This window comes from Mauremys mutica, chromosome 17 (genome assembly GCF_020497125.1).
Source record: "Mauremys mutica isolate MM-2020 ecotype Southern chromosome 17, ASM2049712v1, whole genome shotgun sequence".
Lineage (NCBI taxonomy): Eukaryota > Metazoa > Chordata > Testudines > Geoemydidae > Mauremys > Mauremys mutica.
Window position 1 is genome coordinate 22,591,134 of NC_059088.1, and position 19,676 is coordinate 22,610,809.

The 19,676-nt window shown below is 55.0% G+C and overlaps 1 protein-coding gene across 1 annotated transcript; it reads left to right on the plus strand.

The window, feature by feature from the left end:
• Positions 1-6,641: 6,641 nt before the first annotated feature.
• MINDY1 (MINDY lysine 48 deubiquitinase 1) lies at positions 6,642-19,676 on the plus strand. The gene is made up of 9 exons (XM_044991190.1): positions 6,642-7,481; positions 8,726-8,783; positions 9,453-9,517; positions 11,916-12,074; positions 13,600-13,702; positions 14,807-14,949; positions 15,365-15,544; positions 16,466-16,597; positions 17,440-19,676. Exons 1-9 carry the CDS (start codon positions 6,885-6,887, stop codon positions 17,518-17,520), a joined length of 1,518 nt encoding a protein of 505 aa, XP_044847125.1. The 5' UTR covers positions 6,642-6,884; the 3' UTR covers positions 17,521-19,676.

Below are 19,676 nucleotides of genomic sequence, written 5' to 3' on the forward strand. Positions count from 1 at the left end.
GGTATTCACCCACGAAAGCTCATGCTGCAAAACGTCTGTTAGTCTATAAGGTGCCACAGGATTCTTTGCTGCTTCTATAGAACCAGACTAACACGGCTACCCCTCGGATACTTGACAAATATGGCCAGACTCACAATAAAATCACAGGAACTGGGCGCTGGCTGCTGTTGGATAAGAAACTAGATGGCCCGGCCATCTGATCCAATAATGTCAGATCCTGCAGGCCTTAAAGGAGCCTGATGATATTTCAGTGTAATCCCCAGTAGGTTGATCTGCTTTGCTTTGGCCCTAGACTCTTATCCTATGAGACAGCTCCTGCACATACCAATTAAGGCTAATGTTGTTGGGACTGCTTGCCCTGCCTTTCTTTCTCCAGCCAGCTCTTGTGTATTGCTTCAACTGGGAGGGAAAAAAATAATCTCTTTTTCCCTCCTCCTTGGCTGCTGTAAATCCTCCCACCCAGCAGATGTCTCTTCCGCAAACACAAAAGCTAGGCCAAGAAACCCCAGCAGCTTTTCTTTCCCCAGCAGCCTGGAGTCCTGTCCTTGATCAATTCACCCAGAGGGGAAAAAAAAATAAAAAATAAAAAACTTCCTAGCGAAGGCAGCAAAGTGGCACCCGAGAGTTCCCGGGGCGTGGGGGTGTTTGGGCCCCCCCCATGCAGGCAGGAGTGCTTGCATGCACCTGTGTGTGCGGGGGGAGGAAAGCGACAAGGTTCCAGCCCAGGAGTAGTAGAATCCGGATTAGTTGCATTTACATGAGCACCAAGAGGGGTGGGGAGGGAGAGCGGCGCCGTGCTGACAACAAGACGAAGGTGAGAAAAGTCGTCCCTTGCCCCGAAGCAGCTTCAGAGTGAAATCGGCAAAGAAACTTTTCCACGCACACGTCCCATAGCAGGTAAAAAGCTGGAGGCAGGCGGCTTGCGCGGGGGGGAGTGGGACAGATCCAGCTGTGAAAGAAATATGGCTGCTGAGGAGCAGAGTTTGCAGAGGGTGTATGGGGTGTGTGTGTAATCAGTGGGTTGTGATCACTGTCACATCTGTAGTGTAGGGGGGATGGTTTGGATCTGCAAGGCGACAACTCATTTGCTGGCTGTTTTTGGGGCAGGGGTGGCTGGCTCCGTTTGGCTGGTGCACTGTGATAAAATATTTGGGGGCTGGGGTTGTTCTTAAGAGCTAATGATCTCTCCTGTAGAGCTTTAAACCTGCTGCAGGCCGTTTCCCTGATCCCCAGGGCAAGCAGCGTCTGCTTGCAGGGTGCAAAAGCTTCGCCTTTAGTGTCGGCCGGGAGCACCCATATGGGCAAACCCATCTCGCCCCTTGCCCCAAAAACAGCATGCTCCCAGATTCTGAAGCAATGCACAATCTGCTGCTCATAACCCGTCTCTGGGGTTTGCTGGCGGTTTGTTTGCAAAGGGAACTCAGGATGATTATGGAAAAAAATGCCCAGCCACCTAGGGTGCAGTGTTTCTACAATTAATGGACAAGCTTGGGAGTGTCTCTTTGCGTGTGTGTGTGTTGCAAAGCTTGAGACAAAGATTGCTATGTGGTAAGACACAAGGAGGGGTGGATCCAGAGGCTTGTGATTTGGCTTGGAGGAGTTATCCAAAGCAGGGGGAAAACTTTGCCGTGGCAGTGGCAGTGGCGGCCTGAGTTCATTAGGCAATGAATCGAGTGTGGGAAGTTTGCTGGGAGCCTGGTTGCACTCTGGTTCCGGCCTAAGGCCCTGCCATCTCCGCCCCAGATGTCCCTTCTATTTTGCTGCGCTGGAGCGTGCAATCCCGGAGGAGGGAGGGGCTCAGAGGGAGGCACCCCTGGCTCTGAGTCCATGCTGGGTGTGCCCAGGAGAGCCACACAAGTCGTGGTGGCCGCTGAGAGCCCAGACAACAGGACCCCAGTTAAGAAACTGGGTCACTCCAGGCTAAGCTCGTAAACCCGTAATTTGCAGTCAGAAGCGGCGCGTGTTCTGGGAAGGGGATGGGTGCCATGGATCGCCCTAGTTTGCCTGTTTGAAAGCTGCTCTCTTAACCCCATCTCTCACGGAGAATGGTGAGCGAGCGAGCTCTCTTCCTTGCTTTGCGGTCCCTGTGACTCTGTCCCCTCAGATGGTCCTACAGGACACAGCTGTAAAAAGGTCAGCCCTCCCTTTTTGTAGCTATTTATAGAGCACCCATCCCCGTGGCATCTAGGTCCTGCGGCCTAGATATTTGAAGCCAGCTGCTCATGTGTGAACGGAGACCCCTTCTCCTTCCCACCCAGGCCTCTCCGACTTAACCCTTTCTATCCTGAGGCCAAATTCACTGCCGGGGTAAATGAGTGCAACTCTGATTTCAAGGCAGCGCCATAGTCCCATCGAGCCCCATGGTTTCACCAGCTCTGATTCTAATCTGTGTCCTTGTCCGAGGGCTTTCAGAGCAAATTGCTTGCTGCCTGTACAAAGTACATTACAGTTCTTACCCATCATAAAACTTTTAACTGAATAGGGTTTGCCTGTAAAGGCTCCCCCCGCCCTTGAGTTTTGGTATGGTATGTGCTGTTATCCTCATTTTACAGGTGGGGAAACTGAGGCATGGAACTGGGAGTGGTTTACCCAGTGGGCTACAGCGAGTCAGTGGCAGAGGTGAGGCTAGAACTCAGGAGTCCTGCTTTCCCCACTAGCCTCCAGGCCTGCTAGCCGTTTAAGACTGAGCATGGACATAAGCAAGTGACATACTCTAGTGGACTAATGCTGGGGAGGAATTTGGGTGAAAAGTATTTTCTCAGGGTTTCACTTCTGATAAGTTGCCTTTGTCGGCTATGATGCAACGGCTGTTTTGACAGCTCCGGGGAGTGGCCTGGGGAAGGAATGTGAGATTCTGCGGCATAACATTGCCATCTCTTGTAAGTTTGGGTTTTGTTGTTGCAAGTCTTGTGATATTTGATGTTTCTTAAAGCCCCAGCTCCCGGCATCATGTGGTGTGGGAGAATCTCAACTTTCCTTTTTTTTTTTTTTTTAAGTTTCTAGCCCTGGTGGTGGTAGAGAAAAGATTGAAAACATAAAACCTAAAGGCTCAGTCTCTTTGTTGCTTTTTACAGATCCAGACGAACACGGCTCCCCCTCTGGTACCTAAAGGCTCAGTTATTACTTGTATTATAGTCATAAATGAGGATCCCACTGTGCAAGGTGCTGTACAAATAGAAGAAAAAGAGGGCCCGCATTCCAAAGAGCTTCTGATCTAAGTATAAGAAAAGAGAGAACAGTCAGACAGAGGAGCACAAGGTGACAAATAATGGGCAGTGCTCTCAAAGGTCGAGAAGTGAATAGAAAGAACCCCACATCTATATTTAAAAAAAAAAAAAAAAAAAAAAAAGCAAACCCCATACAAATCCATGATTTCTTTGGGATCCTGCCTAGTGACTTTTTTATTTATTTTAGTACCTGGGGTAGGCAGGACTGGTGACAGCTCCGTGACTGCAAATGTTCTGATTGTATTTTCCTTGGGAAGAGACGTCAGAGTTATACTTTTAAAGCAAGAGCATTTCCAGCTGGGCTGGCTTGACAGTCTCAGAACTCAAGTCCCCTCTGTCACTGGCAAGGCATGTAACCCCCACGGCTTCTCCCACTGCCAATGTGCTTCAACCTTGATCTGGGGAGGGGTCCCCCAAAGAGGACGCTCTTGTCCGTGACCCATTCAGTCCTTAGTCTCGGCAGAGAGGTTGTCGAGGAGAGTTCAGATGGTGTCTAAACTGCAGGAGGCTTTGAAAGCCTGTTTTCAGACATAAGACTACAGAGAATAAGGTGGAAGCAGGATGCTTCTGTCGTGAACGGTGGGCGCCTGGATCCTGTCTCTCTCTAATCCATCACAGCAGACTCCATTACCGCTCGTGCTTTGGCATTAAGGGAGCTGGCAGTGAATTACAATGGCAAGACAGAATTCACAGCTGCGTCAGTATCATTTTCTACCGATGCAGGGTACTCTGGCTTCCAAAGCCCTATAGCTGGCAACTCTTCACCACTCTCCTTTCTCCCTGTAATCCCTTATGTACTCCGCATGCAAATAGAGGAAGCTTTAATGTATCCTGGCTGCTTTTAAGTGTGCTTTTAAATTTCCCTGGTCCTGATCCAGCAAAGCACTTAAGCATGTGCTTAACTTTTAAGCACAGGAACAGTTCCAATTGGTACTACTAAGGTGCTGATAGTTAAGTATGTGATTAAGTGCTTTCCTGGATCAGGGCTGAAACTGAAAAGAGACTTTCCTCTTTTTTATTTTTTAAAGCTGTGGTTGTAGCTGGAAAGAGGCGAATTTTACACAGTCGCTTTTTCCATTCGGTTCGTGTGAATCAGATCTGTAGACCTGACTAACTGAGGGAAGTTTTCAGGCCTGTTGCAGCTCTGAGCCTTGGCTGTAGTTCTTCATCTCTCGCTGGTAGAGTAGCATCAGGTACGCAACCAGCTTAACTTTGAGCTAAAATTTAGATCCCATATACACAAATGGAGGGCCTCAGTCAAAGCCCATGGAAGCTACTAGGAATCTTTCCATTGACTTTTGGCTTGTCTACTCGCTCTAGCTGTACCACTATAAAGCAGTAAACTTCCCACTCCTAGACCATGTCTACGGTGCTTGGCCAGTGTAGCCATACTTGTCACACAGCGCACAGTCAACCTGTGGAACTCCTTGCCAGAGGATGTTGTGAAGGCCAAGAGTATAAGAGGATTCAAAAAAGAACTAGATAAATTCATGGAGGATAGGTGCATCAATGGCTATTAGCCAGGATGGGCAGGGATGGTGTCCCTCGCCTCTGTTTGCCAGAAGCTGGGAAGGGCGACAGGGGATGGATCACTTGATGATTACCTGTTCTGTTCATTCCCTCAGGGGCACCTGGCATTGGCCACTGTCGGGAGACAGGATACTGGGCTAGATGGACCTAGTCTGACCCAGTATGGCTGTTCTTATGTTCTTATACTGGTATACTATACCAGCAAAGCTCTCCTGCAGCAGATGCCACAGTTAAAAAGCTGCAGCTGCACCAATGGAGCTGCGCCACTGTAGCGCTTCAGTGAAGACCCTGCTACACCGTTGTGTGAGCTTCTCCCGTCGACGTCATTAATCCGTTTCCACAAGAGGCGGGAGCTATGTTAACAGGAGAAGCCCTCCCACCGACAGCGCTGTCTACGCCCAGGGCTAGGTTTTTCACACCCCTGAGTTATGCTGACGTAAGTTTGTAGTGTAGACCTGGCCTATGTATAGTGGCAAAACTGCACTTTTGCTGGTACAGCTTATTCCAGCCTCTACCCTGAGCAAAACCCGCGATACCAGTAAAAGTGCAGTGTTGCTGGTACAGCTGTGTCCACCCTAGGGCCTTTGGTTGGTACAGCTGTTTCAGTCGGGAATCACAGCTCTGCACCCCTGACCGGCAGAAGTCTATAGTGTAGACCAGGGGTCGGCAAGCAGAGCTGATATCCGTTAGGTGTGTGTCTGTCCAGCTGCAAATGAGCTGACCTGTAACGATTATTGGAAATCTCATCATGGAATTGTTATCTCACTCTTTTCTCTTGTGTGTGTTTATTCAGGGAGGAGTCTTACTGCTGGAGCTCCAGCTGACAACTCCAGTGCTGCCGACAGCCCAAGCCAGTTAAATCACGAAAAACAGCTACGGGAGAAAAACTAGAAAGGCAAGTCAACGTACTAGGTGGAAAGACCCACAGATTGGGTAAAAACAAGATAAGAAAGCACCAGCCCTCTGCTCTGTTGACATAACCTCAAGGCTAGAGAGAAAAGGACGTTGGGTAAAGAATTGAGAGGAATCAGGAGATTCCAGACCACTGATAAGGCGAGAATTAGCCAAACAACCCCACTGACTTTGCTTTTTTTATTTTATGACATAAAAATACTTTTTGTAGGAAAATCTTTGCCCTATAGATTGAAGGGGCTGGGAACATACGTTTTCTAGAATTACATCAGGCCTGTTTTGCAAGCTAGTTGTTCTGTCTTTGTTTGGTTTTGAGTTAAATCTCTCCCCTTCTTTCTAGATTATTGTTACTTTTCTACATCCTTAAAAGCATTGAGATGCCAGTTGCAGACGCACCTTTTTTTATTTTTTTTAAAGATGATTTTGAGCTATAATTATCCAAAGTATACACACACACAGAGCAGGTGGAATATTGTATTTCATCAGTGCTGAGTAATTGAATTTAAAACAGGGAAGGAAGAGGAATTAGGATTAATTTGCCTTGAGGACATTGATTGATAAGGGATAGGCCAGAGATCAGTTTGGAATCAGGGTTTTTTGGGAGGGGGGGACATTTAAAAAACCAACTTTCATAGAAACCTCAAAGTGCCTAACAAAGATTTTTTTTATTTTTTTTAAATACCCTGGATTGACCAAGCAGAACTAAATAGATTCTGGAACAAGAATTGGACCGTTTTAAAAGGAGCTATTTATTATAATCTTATCCTTTTTAGATATACTTTTTTTTATTAATTTGAACAAATTTAATGGGAAGGAAGGGGACTCTAAATTAATAGACCTGTTTTGCTTAAAACACACTCGTTTTATATCCTTGAAAGTAAACATTGTCCTTTGATTGTTACTGGACAGACTTGACGTCTTTGTAAAGGCTCGGTTGAGACGTGGGGATCTTTTTTTTTTTTTTCCAGAAGCAGGTTGTGGTGGTTGTTGGTTACCCCCGTCCAGTCGCGTTCAGCGGAATCGGCTTCCCTGAGAATTTGTAGAGTCTGGGACGGGAGCGAAATACGCGACAGTCAGACTGCAGCGGAAAGTGAACCGGGATCGCAGCTGGCGCGGCTTGCCGGAGAGGGACCGGCCCGCGCGATCCGCTCCCTGCCCCGGTGAATGTACTAAAGACGCCGAGGGGCGCTGCGGAAGTGGTTTTGTCTGGGCCAGATGGAGCCCCGACTCGAGCAGGTGGATCCCGTGGCTACGAAAGGGGACGATGTAAACACGGAAGTCGCCAGGCCTGAAATCTGCCAAGCCCCTCTGGGGCTAGAGGGGGACACTGCTGGCGTGGGGGATGGAGCCCAGGCTGCAGCAGGGCAAGGCAGCATCCTGAATGGGCAGGAGCCAGGGAGCCCAAAGGGGACTGGGGTAACGCACAGCGAGGAGGCTCCGTCTGGGCAGGGCAGCTCGAGCTGCCAGCAGGCCGCAGACCGGGAGCATGAGGACACCCCAAGGAAGGATCCGTCCCCGAGAGCAGGGCCCAGTGATGAAGCCAGGCAGCTGGAGCGTGGGGAGCCAGAGGGAAGAGCGGACCCCAAGGAGAAGCAGCCTCCTCTGAGCGGGAGCATCCAAACGGGAGGAGTCGCCTCCCCGCCGGACGACCCCGTCTCCAGCCTCAGCCCAGGCGCCGCAGAGCCCGAGCCTGACTTCTATTGCGTGAAGTGGATCAGCTGGAAAGGGGAGAGGACACCCATCATCACCCAGTGTGAGAACGGGCCCTGCCCGCTCCTGGCCATCATGAACATCCTGTTCCTGCAGTGGAAGGTAGGTGGGAGCCAGGGGAGGCCCAGTACTGCCGTGCAGAGCAGGGGCGCTGGGCGCGAGGAGATCGAATGTAGTTCATGTGAGAGGCCGCTGTCTAGTGGCATGGAGGAGGCTGCTTGTACTGAGAGGTTGGATGGCCTGAGGGTTAGGACACTGACCTAGCACTGGGGAGACCCAGGTTCAAGTTCCTGCTCTGCCACAGACTCTGAGACACCTTGGGCCAGTCATTAGCAGCTCCGTGCCTCAGTTTCCCCAGATGTAAAATGGGGATAATAGCCCAGCCCCCCCCCCCCATGGGTGCTTGAGGCTATAAAGTGCTCCGATACGATGGGGCCCAGATAAGTATCCAGGATACTGGGGAAACCTGCCCAAAGGGGGAACTTAATGGGTGGTGCTAGCTAACGGCTGTTGTGCCTGTGTGGGAAACGTGCACCACGCTCCTCGAGCGGCTGTTGCCACAGAACTGTTCTGCAGCCGCTGAAGCGTTTGGGTTCTGAACTCCCGTTGTCAGGGTTCTTGCTGGTGCCAGCCCACTGAAGTGGGTGAAAAGACTCCTATTGCCTGCAGTGGGCTTTGGAGCAGGCCATGGGTATCCCGGGATGTGTCTGACATTACGGTAAAAATAAGTCTAGTCAAGTCTCATGCTTCAGGGCACCTGCTGGTTACCGCAGGGATCAGGAAGGATTTTTCTACCTCCGTGCAGTGTTGCTAGGTAACATGGCCGAGTGGATCAGGGCCTGAACTCAGGAACCCTGGGTTCTATTCCCAACCCTGCCGCTGGTTTGCTGTATGACCTTGGGCAAGTCACTACCCTGCTATGTGCCTCAGTTTCCCCATCTGTAAAATGGGGCTAATGAGACTGATGCAGTGTGGGAAAGTGTTTAGCAATTGATGGATGAAAAGTCCTGTAAGTGGGTGGTTGTTTTATTGCCATCTTCTGAAACATCAGGTGTTGGCTGGTGGTGGTGTGGGTTTCCCAAGATGGGATAATGGGTTATGAGGGCTAATGGTCTGAATCAGTATGGCAGGAGGCAGACTAGATGGACCAAGTGTCTGACCCATTATGGCTGAAGCGGGACTACCGGGTTAGCTGGACCATTTCACGTGGCAGGGCAAATCTGCGTAAGGATGTTACTGGTATTGATTATCCCTCGGCCCTGATTCAAGGGGAAGCCTCGAGGGTCAAAACAGTGCTGGGAGAGAGGGGCCTTGGCTAACTTCCCCACCCCCCCCTTTGTCTGCAGGTGAAGCTCTCCCCCCAGAAGGAAGTGATCACGTCGGACGAGTTGATGGCGCATCTCGGTAAGTGGTGAATTCAGGAGAGCACCTGAGGGGACCGGGCTTCCCGGCACTATGCTGTGTTCCTGGGGCGCTCAAAATTCCCATCGGCTTCTCTGGGAATTCTAGGGACACAAAGAAGAAGACAGGACCGGACCCTTAACGCTACTTCCTGCCTGCTTGTGTGGGTGCCTTTTCTCCCCTGCCCCAAACACAAATGGGAAACAGGCTGCATTTAGTGCGTCTCTGTTCTGTTCCCCTCCACCCCACCCCCTCCATCCTAGTCTTCATCCCCGATCCCATCAGGACCATGCTGCAGGGCTAGACTGAGAGCCATCAAAGGGGCCTTTCCATTGAGCCTGTGCAGGAATTGCCATCTTGACCATAATCTAGATCCAGCCCACACCCAGGGATAGGCCAAGCCCTTGCCCTGGTCCTAGAGGCAAAAAGGATACTCCAGTTCCTGGCTCAGCCACAGACTCCCTGTGTGACCGTGGTCAAGTCACTTAGCCTCTCTGTGCCTCAGTTTCTCCATCTGTACAATGGGGATAATAGCCCTGATCTGGCTCACAGGGTGGGGTGGGGCTGTGAGGATAAAAACATTAGAGAATGGGGCCCAGGTATTACGGTGTTGGGGGAGTAGATAAGTACCATCCATCAGTAACAGGGACTGAGTGTTTTCTTGTCTCCAAGGCGACTGCATCTTGTCCATCAAACCCCAAGAGAATTCAGAAGGGCTGCAGCTCAACTTCCAGCAGGTGAGACCATCTGGATCCACCCTCCCCTCCCCCCACCGCAGAGTATTGAGGGAGGTGTGGGCGGCAGGGTTTAAAAACGCCTATCCTGTCATCCTGAACTGCAGCCCTGCCACGAGGGGGGGAGACCTCGTGTGCTGCAAAAGGAATCTGCAAATCTGGGAGCTGTGTAACTAGCAAGAGAAGTCTAGAGCGCTGGACGGGGACTTGTTCTGCCATAGGCCCGGTTGATGCCCTTGTGTGAGCCACTTAATCCACCCAGTGCCTCAGTTTCTCCATCTGTTCAAACAAACAAAAACCCCAGTGTCTGCGTCTATATAAAACAGGGATGGGCAAACCGTGGTTCACGAGCCACATGCGACTCTTTTACAATGAGTGTGCGGCTCGCGGAGCCCCCCGTGCTCCCCACATTCTCCACCTACCAGACTTGAGCCCCGGCAGGTGCCTCCCGTGGGGCAGAAGCCCCAAGTCCCGGCAGGTGTGCCCTGGTTCTCGAGCTTCTGTAGATTGTTCTGGGCGGCTCGGAGGGTCGGTGAATTCGGCCAGCGCGGATATAAAATAAAATACAAATTATTTAGGTGACACCTTCCATCTGGGTTATAGGGATTAAAAAAATTCCATGCCTGCATTTGTGGGTGGTGAAGGCCAGATAAGTGCCTGAACGCTGAGATAAGTAGCAGAATTGTTGATTGGGCAGGCAATGATGTGCGATTTCAGAGCTGCATGCTGCTCCGTCTTCCTTCGCCCTGTGTCCCCCTCAGGATGCCGTCCGCCTCGACGGCACTTTCCACTAGGGTGGCAGAGGAGCTGCTGAAGCTAAAGGAGGGTGTTGGCCCAAGAACAAATGGGGATTAAACTGGTCAGGAGTCAATGGAGACTGGAAATTTAAAAGCAGGTTTCTAGCCACCAGAGGAGGGAGGTTCTGGACCAGCCTCCGATAGGAGAGGGAAATGGCCTAACTAGTCTGAAGATGGAGTTTGATCAGTTTCTGAACGGGCTGACGTGGCAGGGTTGTCCGTTCTAGCAGGGACTCTGGACTCAGACCTGTGTCCTCCATTCCACACGAACATCTTGTCTGGATTTCGATCAGCTGTGCAGCCCCCTCTGGTTCCGGTGTGCAGCCCTGGTTACCCCAGCCCCAAAAGGATAGGGCAGAACTAGCACCGGGTTCAGAGAAGGGCAGCGGGAATGGCTGGAGGCCTGAAAAGACTCTCCGATGAAGCGAGATTGGAAACATTGGGATTGTTTTACCTTACAGAGGAGGCAAATAAGAGGAGAGACAGTAAAAGCGTATGCAGTCATGAGTGGGACAGAGTGTCGAGCAGGCACTTCTGCTCTCTCTCATTTATATGCGAACAAGGGGATAAGCTAATAAAAGGAGACGTGTGATTAACCTGTGGAACTCCTTGCTGCTTAAGGCCACTACGGCCAAGACTATAGCACGGCTCAAAGAGGAGTTGGGTGTCCATATGGAGAACAAGTAAAGCCAGAACTAGACTAGCTAATGCTGACTGTATAAGCACTGGAAGGGAGGCAGAACTTCAGGGTTGAAATCCATCTCTGTAGGACTAGGAGGAGCTGTTGGGGGAGGCGGGTCATCCCACTACCAACTCCTGTGGGGTTTGTGCACCTTCCTGTAAGGCCTGTGGAACGAGCCGTTGTGGGAATTGGGATACTGGCCTTTAGGTGGGCTCAGGTCTGAACCAGGCTGGCCATTTCTATGCTGAAAGCACTTTGCAAGCACTAATGGCTCGTCTACACGGGGAACTGGATCGGCATAACTAGTGCCGAAGAAGCTCTTCCGGAGCAGCTGTCCTTGTGGATGCTCAGTTCCAGAATAAACGTGACTTTAGTCCAGAATAATTACTCCCCTTTGGAAGTGCATTGATTATTCTAGAGCAGAGGGACTCTTGTTCTGGAGTGGAGTGTCCACACGGGGAGCGACTCTGGAATGGCTCCTCTGGTCAGTTTCTCTGTATAGACAAGTCCTGACTGAGTCTCACAGCTGCCCTGCTAGGAAGTTCATTACAGTAGTGCCCGATTCGGGATTGGGACCCCATTGTGCTGGACGCTGCGCAGGCCTCGCAAGAGATGGTCCCTGCACGTGGAGGACACAGATTGGTGTGTGCCAGGGCCAGAAAGAGAACCCAAGAGTCCCGCCTTCCAGTTGGTACTGCTGGGAACGCTAGCCGAGGATCAGGGCCCCGCTGTGCCGGGTGCTGCACAGACAAGTCACAGAGGGACTGGCCCTGCTCTGGAGTGCTTATGACCGATGCAACAGCAGGATGAAAGAGACCGACGAGGCAGGGATAGGAGGAAAGCAGGAATCCCAGCCCCTCTCTCGCCACAGCTCCTCTGTCTCCTATCTACACAAGGTTCCCTCTCTCTTTCCCGACTCCAGAACGTCAACGATGCAATGATGGTCCTGCCCAAACTGTCCACGGGGCTTGACGTGAACGTGAGGTTCACGGGCGTCTCCGACTTCGAGTACACCCCGGAGTGCATTGTCTTTGATCTCCTGAACGTCCCGCTGTACCACGGCTGGTTGGTGGACCCACAGGTGAGCACCGTTGCGGTAAAGTCCACGCTGTGCATTGAATGGATACAAGCTAGAGCCGGTGTATTGGTGCATGGAGGGGGTGGAGCAGGGGAGCGAGAGACAGCGTGATCTAGTGGATAGAGTCCTCAACTGGTCCTTGTAGCACTGAGTGGCATCTCCAGTTCTGCCACTGCCCTGCTGGGTGACCTTGGACAAGTCACATCCCTGCCCCGTGCCTCAGTTTCCCCATTGCAAAGTGCATTGAGATCTGCTGGTGAAAGAGCAGTGGGAAAGAGTTCGATGGCATTATGGTTATTATATGAGCGGGGACAAAGGCAGCTGTAAATGCAGAGGAGGGGTTTAGGAATTGACAAAGCTGAAGTCCTGTCCAGAGCTTCTTAATTCAGCTTCTTATGGCTGCTGGTAGCTGGGAACGTCTGGGGGGAAAACGAAAGGTTTGGGGCCCGCTCAAGGGCCGTCACTCCACGCAGCGGGGCGACACCCGTCCACGTCAGCTCCAAGAACAGAGGGGACGGTCTGTGGGAGGGGACGGTCCAGCCGGGCAGGAGATGGTGCTTTCTGTCTCCGCAACGTTGTGCGGTCGTGCCAAGCTGACGCCAGTTTCGGCCCCGACTGCGGAAGGAAGTCGGGCCCAGCCCCCAGAGAGTGGGAGAAGAGCAGAAATATCTCTGGGACCAAGAGCCAGGGTTTGGGTCGATGCTGAGACCCAAGGGCGAGCGGGTGGGGCAGGGGTTTTGCAGGTGAAATCCTGGCCTCGCTGAAGCTGGCAGCAAAACTCCTGTGGGCTTTAACAGAGCCAGGCTTTCTTTGCCCGTCAGCTGCCAGTTTGAATCCAGCCGGGCTGGTAGTGACCAAGCACTCTGCCCCCCCCGGAGCGGGGCTCTGGTCCCATTTTCAAAGCAGAGGTGTCCGGATTGCACCCCAAAAAAGCCACCAACGTAAGAGCTGCCCTCGCTGGCTGCCCAGCAGAGAGCTGAGGATGGAGCCTGAGCTCTCCCCATACAGAAGGATGGGGCACCTTCTTCCTGGACAGGTGGGGGCAGGAGTGCAGTGTGGGGGCCCAGCTGTCCCAGATCTGGGACTAACCAGGGGCCCCAGTCTCCTTCATTTACAACTTAAAACCAAAGGTGCAGCTGAAAGGCCAATGGAGACACCAGGGCAGGTTTGCCCCATTGCTGGCAGCGGCACAGAGGCAGGGGCAGTGGGCACCCATCTGGCCCTTACTGGCCCCTCTGATTCTTTGGCCGCCCGTGGGGCTTTGCAAGGCACTGATAGCCAGAGCGCAGGACTGCGCCAGAATCCCGGCTTGGGTGCAGGGCTGGCTCTGCTCGAGGGGAGCATCCCCTTGTGGGGCGGAGGGGCAGGCTGCACGGGCATTAAACTCCCTGTGCACCCTCCTTGCTGGCGCAAAGGGGCCGCAGGGGAGCGACCGGTCAGGCCTGTGCTTTCCCCTCTGGGCTGGCTTAAAAAACCCTCTCGGGAGCCCTCCCTGGGCCACCTCCTTCCCCCTCCCCTTCTCCTCCAGAGCCCGGACGCTGCCCAGGCCGTCGGCAAGCTGAGCTACAACCAGCTGGTGGAGAAGATCATCACCTGCAAGCACTCGAGTGACCCCAACCTGGTGACCGAAGGTAAATCCCCATCCCCCGGAGAGCTCCATTCCCCGCCCCCAGCCTTGGCACGGGGGGGACCTCCTGGGTGCTGGAGCTCCCCTCGCCTTTGGGGGCTCCTGACATTGTTAACAGAGGAGGAACAACAAGCTGATTATCCTTGTAGCTGTACCTCCCCCGTCCTGCAAGGCACCGAGCCCCCCACCCCGCTGAACACCAGAGGCACTCGCCCCTCGTTAGGGGCATTGTGAGGGAAGCGATTTCAGATCTGCAATGGGGTAGACCCCGCGGCCAGATTCACCCCTGCACTGGTACGGGGTGGGGGGACGACAGTCTCCCCTAATCAGGGGTTATAGGAGTCTGTCCCACCCTCAGGGGACCCCCCCCATGTGCCAGCGGAAGAGTGCAGAATAACCAGGGCTCCCAGGCAGCGAGGAACTGGGGCTCCCCAGGGAATCGGAGGATGTGCATCCGACCCTTCGAGAGGCCTGGCTGCGTCGAGGGTGGGGGTGCTGCAGTTTGGGACACTCCCCACCTCACCCGATTTCCACCAGCCCCACCCAGTGTCGCCAGGTGGGAAACGCTCAGGGAGGAGCCACCCCGCGCCTGGCTGCGTTTCCGTTGCCAGGTTGCCCTGTCTGGCATCAGACGAACGGGCCGTCGGGTTGCACCCAGGAGGGATAGCTGGGGACAAGGCATCAGAGCCATTCCCTGGCTGCCTGGGCAAATGCTGACTCCTCTACGGGCATGGGGGGAGCTGGGCAGAGCACCTGCACCCCCCCCCCAAGGTATTCCCTCCCAGCCCCTACCGCTGCTCGGTGAAGGTGCAGCTTGTTCGCTGCAGGCCTGTGCTTCCCAGCTGTGGGTCGCCAGGCAGAGTGGCCCGGTGGGTAGGGTGCTGGATTGGGACGCAGGAGATCTGGGTTCCGTCCCCTGCTCTGACGCTGAGCAAGTCACTTCCCGTCCCTCTGTCTCTGGTTTGGTAAATCGGTTTAGCTGCTGTCGGTAAATTTGTAGGCGCAAGTTGAACCGGTTTCACACCCGTCACCGGTGCACCCGTTCACACCTGCACCCCCGTTCACACCTGCACTCCACCCCAGCTCACAACTCGTTTCTCCGCCCCAGGCCTGATCGCCGAGCAGTTCCTGGAGTCCACGGCCACCCAGCTGACCTACCACGGGCTGTGCGAGCTCACGGCCGCGGTCAAAGAGGGGGAGCTGAGCGTTTTCTTCAGAAACAACCACTTCAGCACCATGATCAAGCACCAGGTCAGCCCGGCCCCTTCCGCCCACACCTCTGCCTTCTGTAACCGCTGCTGTGTGCGTTTTCCACACGGGGGCTCTGGGGCTGGGGAGGCGCCAGGAAAGGGTTAAGGGGCTACTTTGAAGGCCCAAATAGAGACACTGGGGAAACTGAGGCACGGCTGCTGCCCCAGCACAGCCCTTTATGGCCCAGTGCGGCATTTTTGGCAGCCATGCCTCAGTTTCCCCAGTGTCTCTATTTGGGCCTTCAGTAGCCCATTTACCTCCATGCAAGGCAGGAATGGGTTGAGTGATGGTGACCCCTTGATTGCAACATCCCCAGGGGTTGTGGTCTCTGCGCCCCAGTGAATCACCGGCTGCTGCTCCGCCCGCCCTCCGAGGGCTCTCAGGTGGACACTGTCTCTTCTTCATCTCTCCACAGGGCCACCTGTATCTGCTGGTCACGGACCAGGGCTTCCTGCAGGAGGAGAAGGTGACCTGGGAGAGCCTGCACAACGTGGATGGGGACAGCTGCTTCTGTGACGCCGAGTTCCACCTGAGCCACACCCTGGGGAAGGAGGCGGCCGGCAGCTCCCCCCAGGAGCAGAGGCAGGTGGACCAGGTAGGAAACAAATGGCTCAGCGGAGGCCGGACTGCGCTGGGAGGTGGTTTAGTTACAGTACCGGAGCTGAGTGGTTAGAGCAGAGGGGGCTGGGCTTCCGGACTCCTGGGTTCTGTTCCTGGCTCGGGGAGAGGAGAGGTGGGGGGGGGGTCTAGTGGTTAGAGAGGCAGGGGAGGGGGCTGGGCTTCAAAGCTCCTGGGTTCCTTTCCAGCTCCAGGCAGGATACGTGGCCTAGAGAATGGAATTTGTAGCTCCCCTGCTCTTCTGACTGAAATGTGTCACCTCCAGGAATCGGTATCTACTGTAGCAGGATCCTTATCTTTAGGACAGTGTTGTCTAGTGGTTAGAGCGGGGTGACGCTGGGAGCCAGGGCTCCTGGGAGCTGTCCTGGGTGGTCAGTGAGGGAGATAGGAACTTGGGATCTCTCTGGGTGGCTCTGTCTCTTAACCTCTCTGTGCCCCCCCCCCCCCCCCAGGCCGCACACACACTCCCCATAGAACCTCCGGGGGGGCGGGGAGAGGGTCATTGCGGACAGGTGACCTAGCCCAGAGCCTCTGAGCCTTCCTAACTCCCCCGATAATCACTGCTAAAGTGAATTCATGCAGAGGCCTGTTGAGACTGACGTACCGACTTGTCTCTAGTCCCTGCCCCTGAGTGTTTTGCAGCGCTGTTAAATGACTGCTGCGTTGCTCCCCAGAGGTGGCCGCATGCCAGTGCTGGGCGAGTGAGCCCTCTTTGCACACCTGCTGCGTTGCTCCCCAGAGGTGGTCGCATGCCAGCGCTGGGCGAGTGATCCTGTACATGCACAATTTGTGTAGGGCTTTGGAACCCTCTGGGATATAGGATCTCCTCTTCTTCCGTGTATCTCACTCCCTGGAAGTCCCAGCACTGACCACGTCTCCCCCTGCCCTTTGCCCCCAGGACTACATGATAGCCCTGTCCTTGCAGCAACAGCAGCAGGGCCCCTCTGCCCTGAGCGACCTAGAGCTTGCGCGCCAGCTGCAGCAGGAGGAATACCAGCGGCAGCAGCAGCCAGCGACGCCTCCTGCACAGGTAATGGGCCCTGGCGTCCCTCCCAGAATACATTGCAGCCCCGTCCCACTCCCCTGCTGTGAGGACCTTCCTTCCTCTGGGATGCTGGGGGGCCTGTCAGCGCTGCTCCTAGACTGGCCACCAGGGGGTGCTGTAGGGGTGGCACCCTCCTACGGCGAGGGAGACTCGAATTCGTGCCTCCTGCATGGTGGGGCAGGGTGGGCCCATTCCAGCCTCTCTTTAACCTGCCCACCCAGGAGTTGCCCAGCTCAGCCCGAACGTCCCTCTTGCTGGTCAGACCAGTATTCCCCCTTGTGTGAGGACGACGCGCCGGTCACACTCCGTGGTGCTGGGACTGCTGCTCCGTCCTGTGCAATTCTGTCTCCTCCTCCCCACGGCCTAGCTACGGCCCGCAGGCCTGTGCTCCGTGGCAGAGGGCGGAGCGGGGATCTGTGGCTTTGCATGGGAATCTAACTCCAAAGCCTCGGTGGTCTCCACTGCAGCAGCTGCTGCATCTCTCAGGACAGCGACTGGAGCCTGGAAGTGAGGCCGGGCACCTGGGTTCGGTTCCCAAGCCCGTGGAGGGTGCCGGGGGGAGACGCCTATGGAGGGTGCAGTCCTGGAAATTGGGACCCATTGACTCAGATTGCTAGCTCTGGGGGGAGTATTGCCTAATGATTAGAGCAGGGAGCTGGCGCCAGGACACCTGGGTTCCAGGCCATGTGCCAAGTCACTTCTCCTCTCTTTGCTTCCATTGCCCCCTCCTAGGAGAGGATATTGGTGGGGAGGGGAATGGGACTGGGCTGAAAAGCACCCTGAGATCGCTGAAGGCAGCGGCTGCTTTTTCGTCTCCTTGGTTTCAGGGGAGAGCTCAGCCGCCCGGCCGGCCGGCCGGGGAACGCAGGCAGAGACACAAGCAGGAGTCGGACTGCGTCCTCCTCTAGAGCCGCTCGCCCCCTGCCTGCTGCTTTCGGACCCCTCGCCCTCCCACGGTCCTGCCGCGTCACCATAAAGACTCCCAGACAACAGCCTCTGCGGGGCTCGCCTCGCCTCCGGTTCCCCCGCCCGCCGCCCTCCCCAGCACGGGACCCGCTTCCCTAAGAACTCAGTCCTGGGGGTGAAACCGCGGGCCGTGCTGCTGGCCTGTCCCCGGCCCCTGGCCTGGTATCGCAGCGCGTAGGGGCCGGGAGGGACCTTGCAGGGCAGAGTCCAGCTGGGCTGTGCATCGGCTGCAGTTTCTCCTCCCCCCCGACGCCCTCAGCTGTACCTCGTACTTCTGAGCTCTCACCAAAGATGCCGAGTGTTCTCCTCTCCCAGCTCACACCCTCTGAGCTGCCTCCCTGCAGAGCTCTGTGGTGGAGGCAGAGAGTTCAGTGATCAGAGCCCGGACTCCTGGGTTCCATTCCCAGCTCTGGGAGTGGAGTCGGGTCTAGTGCTTAGAGCAGGTTGGGGCTGGGAGCCAGGATTCCTGGGTTCTAGTCCCAGCTCTGGGAGGGAAGGGGGATCAGTGCTTAGAGCAGGGTGGGGGTGGGAGCCAGGACTCCTGGGTTCCATTCCCAGCTCTCACCCTGACTTGCTGTGGGATGCTGGGGCAAGTTGCTTCTCCCCTCCCCCCCCCCTTTTCTCCATTTCTCCATCTGATAAAGCAGGGGGCGGAGGGGAGAAAAGGGGGTGACGGTACCGGTGCACCCACCCCATCTTCAGATGCTTTGGAATCCACAGAGAGAAGCAGCTGTGATGCTGTGAAAACACAGAGGCTTATTTAACAGGGACGAAGCGGCAGCTGCCAGCCTCCCTCGGGCGGGGGCAGCTAACCCACCGAGCGTGCCAGGCAGCTGCCCGGTGCCTCTCGTGAATTCAGGGCAGGCTCTCTGGGGCAGGGGCAGCACTTACAAAGGTGTGTCCCTCTCCTGCCGCAGGTGCAAGGAATGCTCTGCACGGCCTTGGCGCAGACAGGAGGATGCAGAAGGGCCCCCAGGGTGCTAGCCAATGAGTTGCTGCCTCCTTGTTTCGATTTTCATGGCAGGGCGAGCACAGACTCTGGACAAGCACATTCTCCCCCCCCCCCCCCCTCCTATCAATCCCATCTAGTCTCCCCTTGGGCGGGCCCGATCCTGCACTCAGCGGTGCCGCTGGGAATTCTGCGGGCAAGGCCGTCGGCTCTAATTAACTAAGGCAGCGAGTGGATCTGTGGCAGGGGAGGGGAATCTGTCGGGTCTCTGTCCAGCCCAATGATGCGATCCGAGCTGCAGGAAGCACATTTTCAGGGTGCATTGAAATAATCGCAGAGTAAAGCGCTCAGAGCCTAGGAGCCAGGGGGAGGGTTTGGATGTAAATTCCCTGCTGGGACAAAGCTTTCCCTTAGGCCCTGGCAGCGTCCTCCCTCCAGCAGGGAGGGTTTAAACCAGGCCCTGTGGAACACAGCCCGAGGAGGGACGGTGGGTCATTGCCTGGGCCAAACCTCGTTGGCATCAGTAGCCACCTAGCTGGGTCGGGGGGGTACTCGGAGCCCCTTCTGGTTGCAAGACGCTGAGTGACACGGGACGCTCCTGGTCTAGCAGCAGCCAGCAGCACTTCCAGCTCGAGTAGGGGAGAGCGCGGTTACCCCGGCTCCCAGGTGACTGCACGCTGGATCCCAGCGCCTACCAGGGAGGAGGAGAATTGACCGAGATGCTTGTGGCCATTCCAGCAGGTCAGCAGTGGCTGAGCCCACAAAAATGGCTGATATCCCACAAGAAGCATCTCTTGTTCCCGTCCTTTTCTGGTTCTGCCCGATCCCTCGTCCTCCTCTAGACAGCCTCCTCCCCAGAAAAGCTGCAGTGGGGAGGGGCACGTTTAGGAAAAGGGAGCAGGGTGGCTACCACGTGTTAGTCAACCCTGCCCCGCTCCTCAGCCTGTGACGTCCCCCACCTCCACCCTGTGGATTGAATGGGATCAGGATCAAACCTTGAGGATACTAACGAACCTTCTGCGGTGGGCGCCTGGGCTCTGGCACCAAGCTCTGACACTCTCGGGCTCGATGAGTTTTACTCTTTCTTTTCTACTCTCCGTTATTTGTAACACTGCCTTAGACATTTGGAAATAAAAGTGTCTTTCCCTA

Excerpts from the sequence above, each read along its gene's own strand:
- MINDY1 (XM_044991190.1), top strand. The coding sequence starts at position 6,885 with ATGGAGCCCCGACTCGAGCAGGTGGATCCCGTGGCTACGAAAGGGGAC. Across the intron at positions 7,482-8,725 it reads TCCTGTTCCTGCAGTGGAAG|GTGAAGCTCTCCCCCCAGAA; the intron begins GTAGGTGGGAGC and ends CTTTGTCTGCAG. Across the intron at positions 12,075-13,599 it reads GCTGGTTGGTGGACCCACAG|AGCCCGGACGCTGCCCAGGC; the intron begins GTGAGCACCGTT and ends CTTCTCCTCCAG.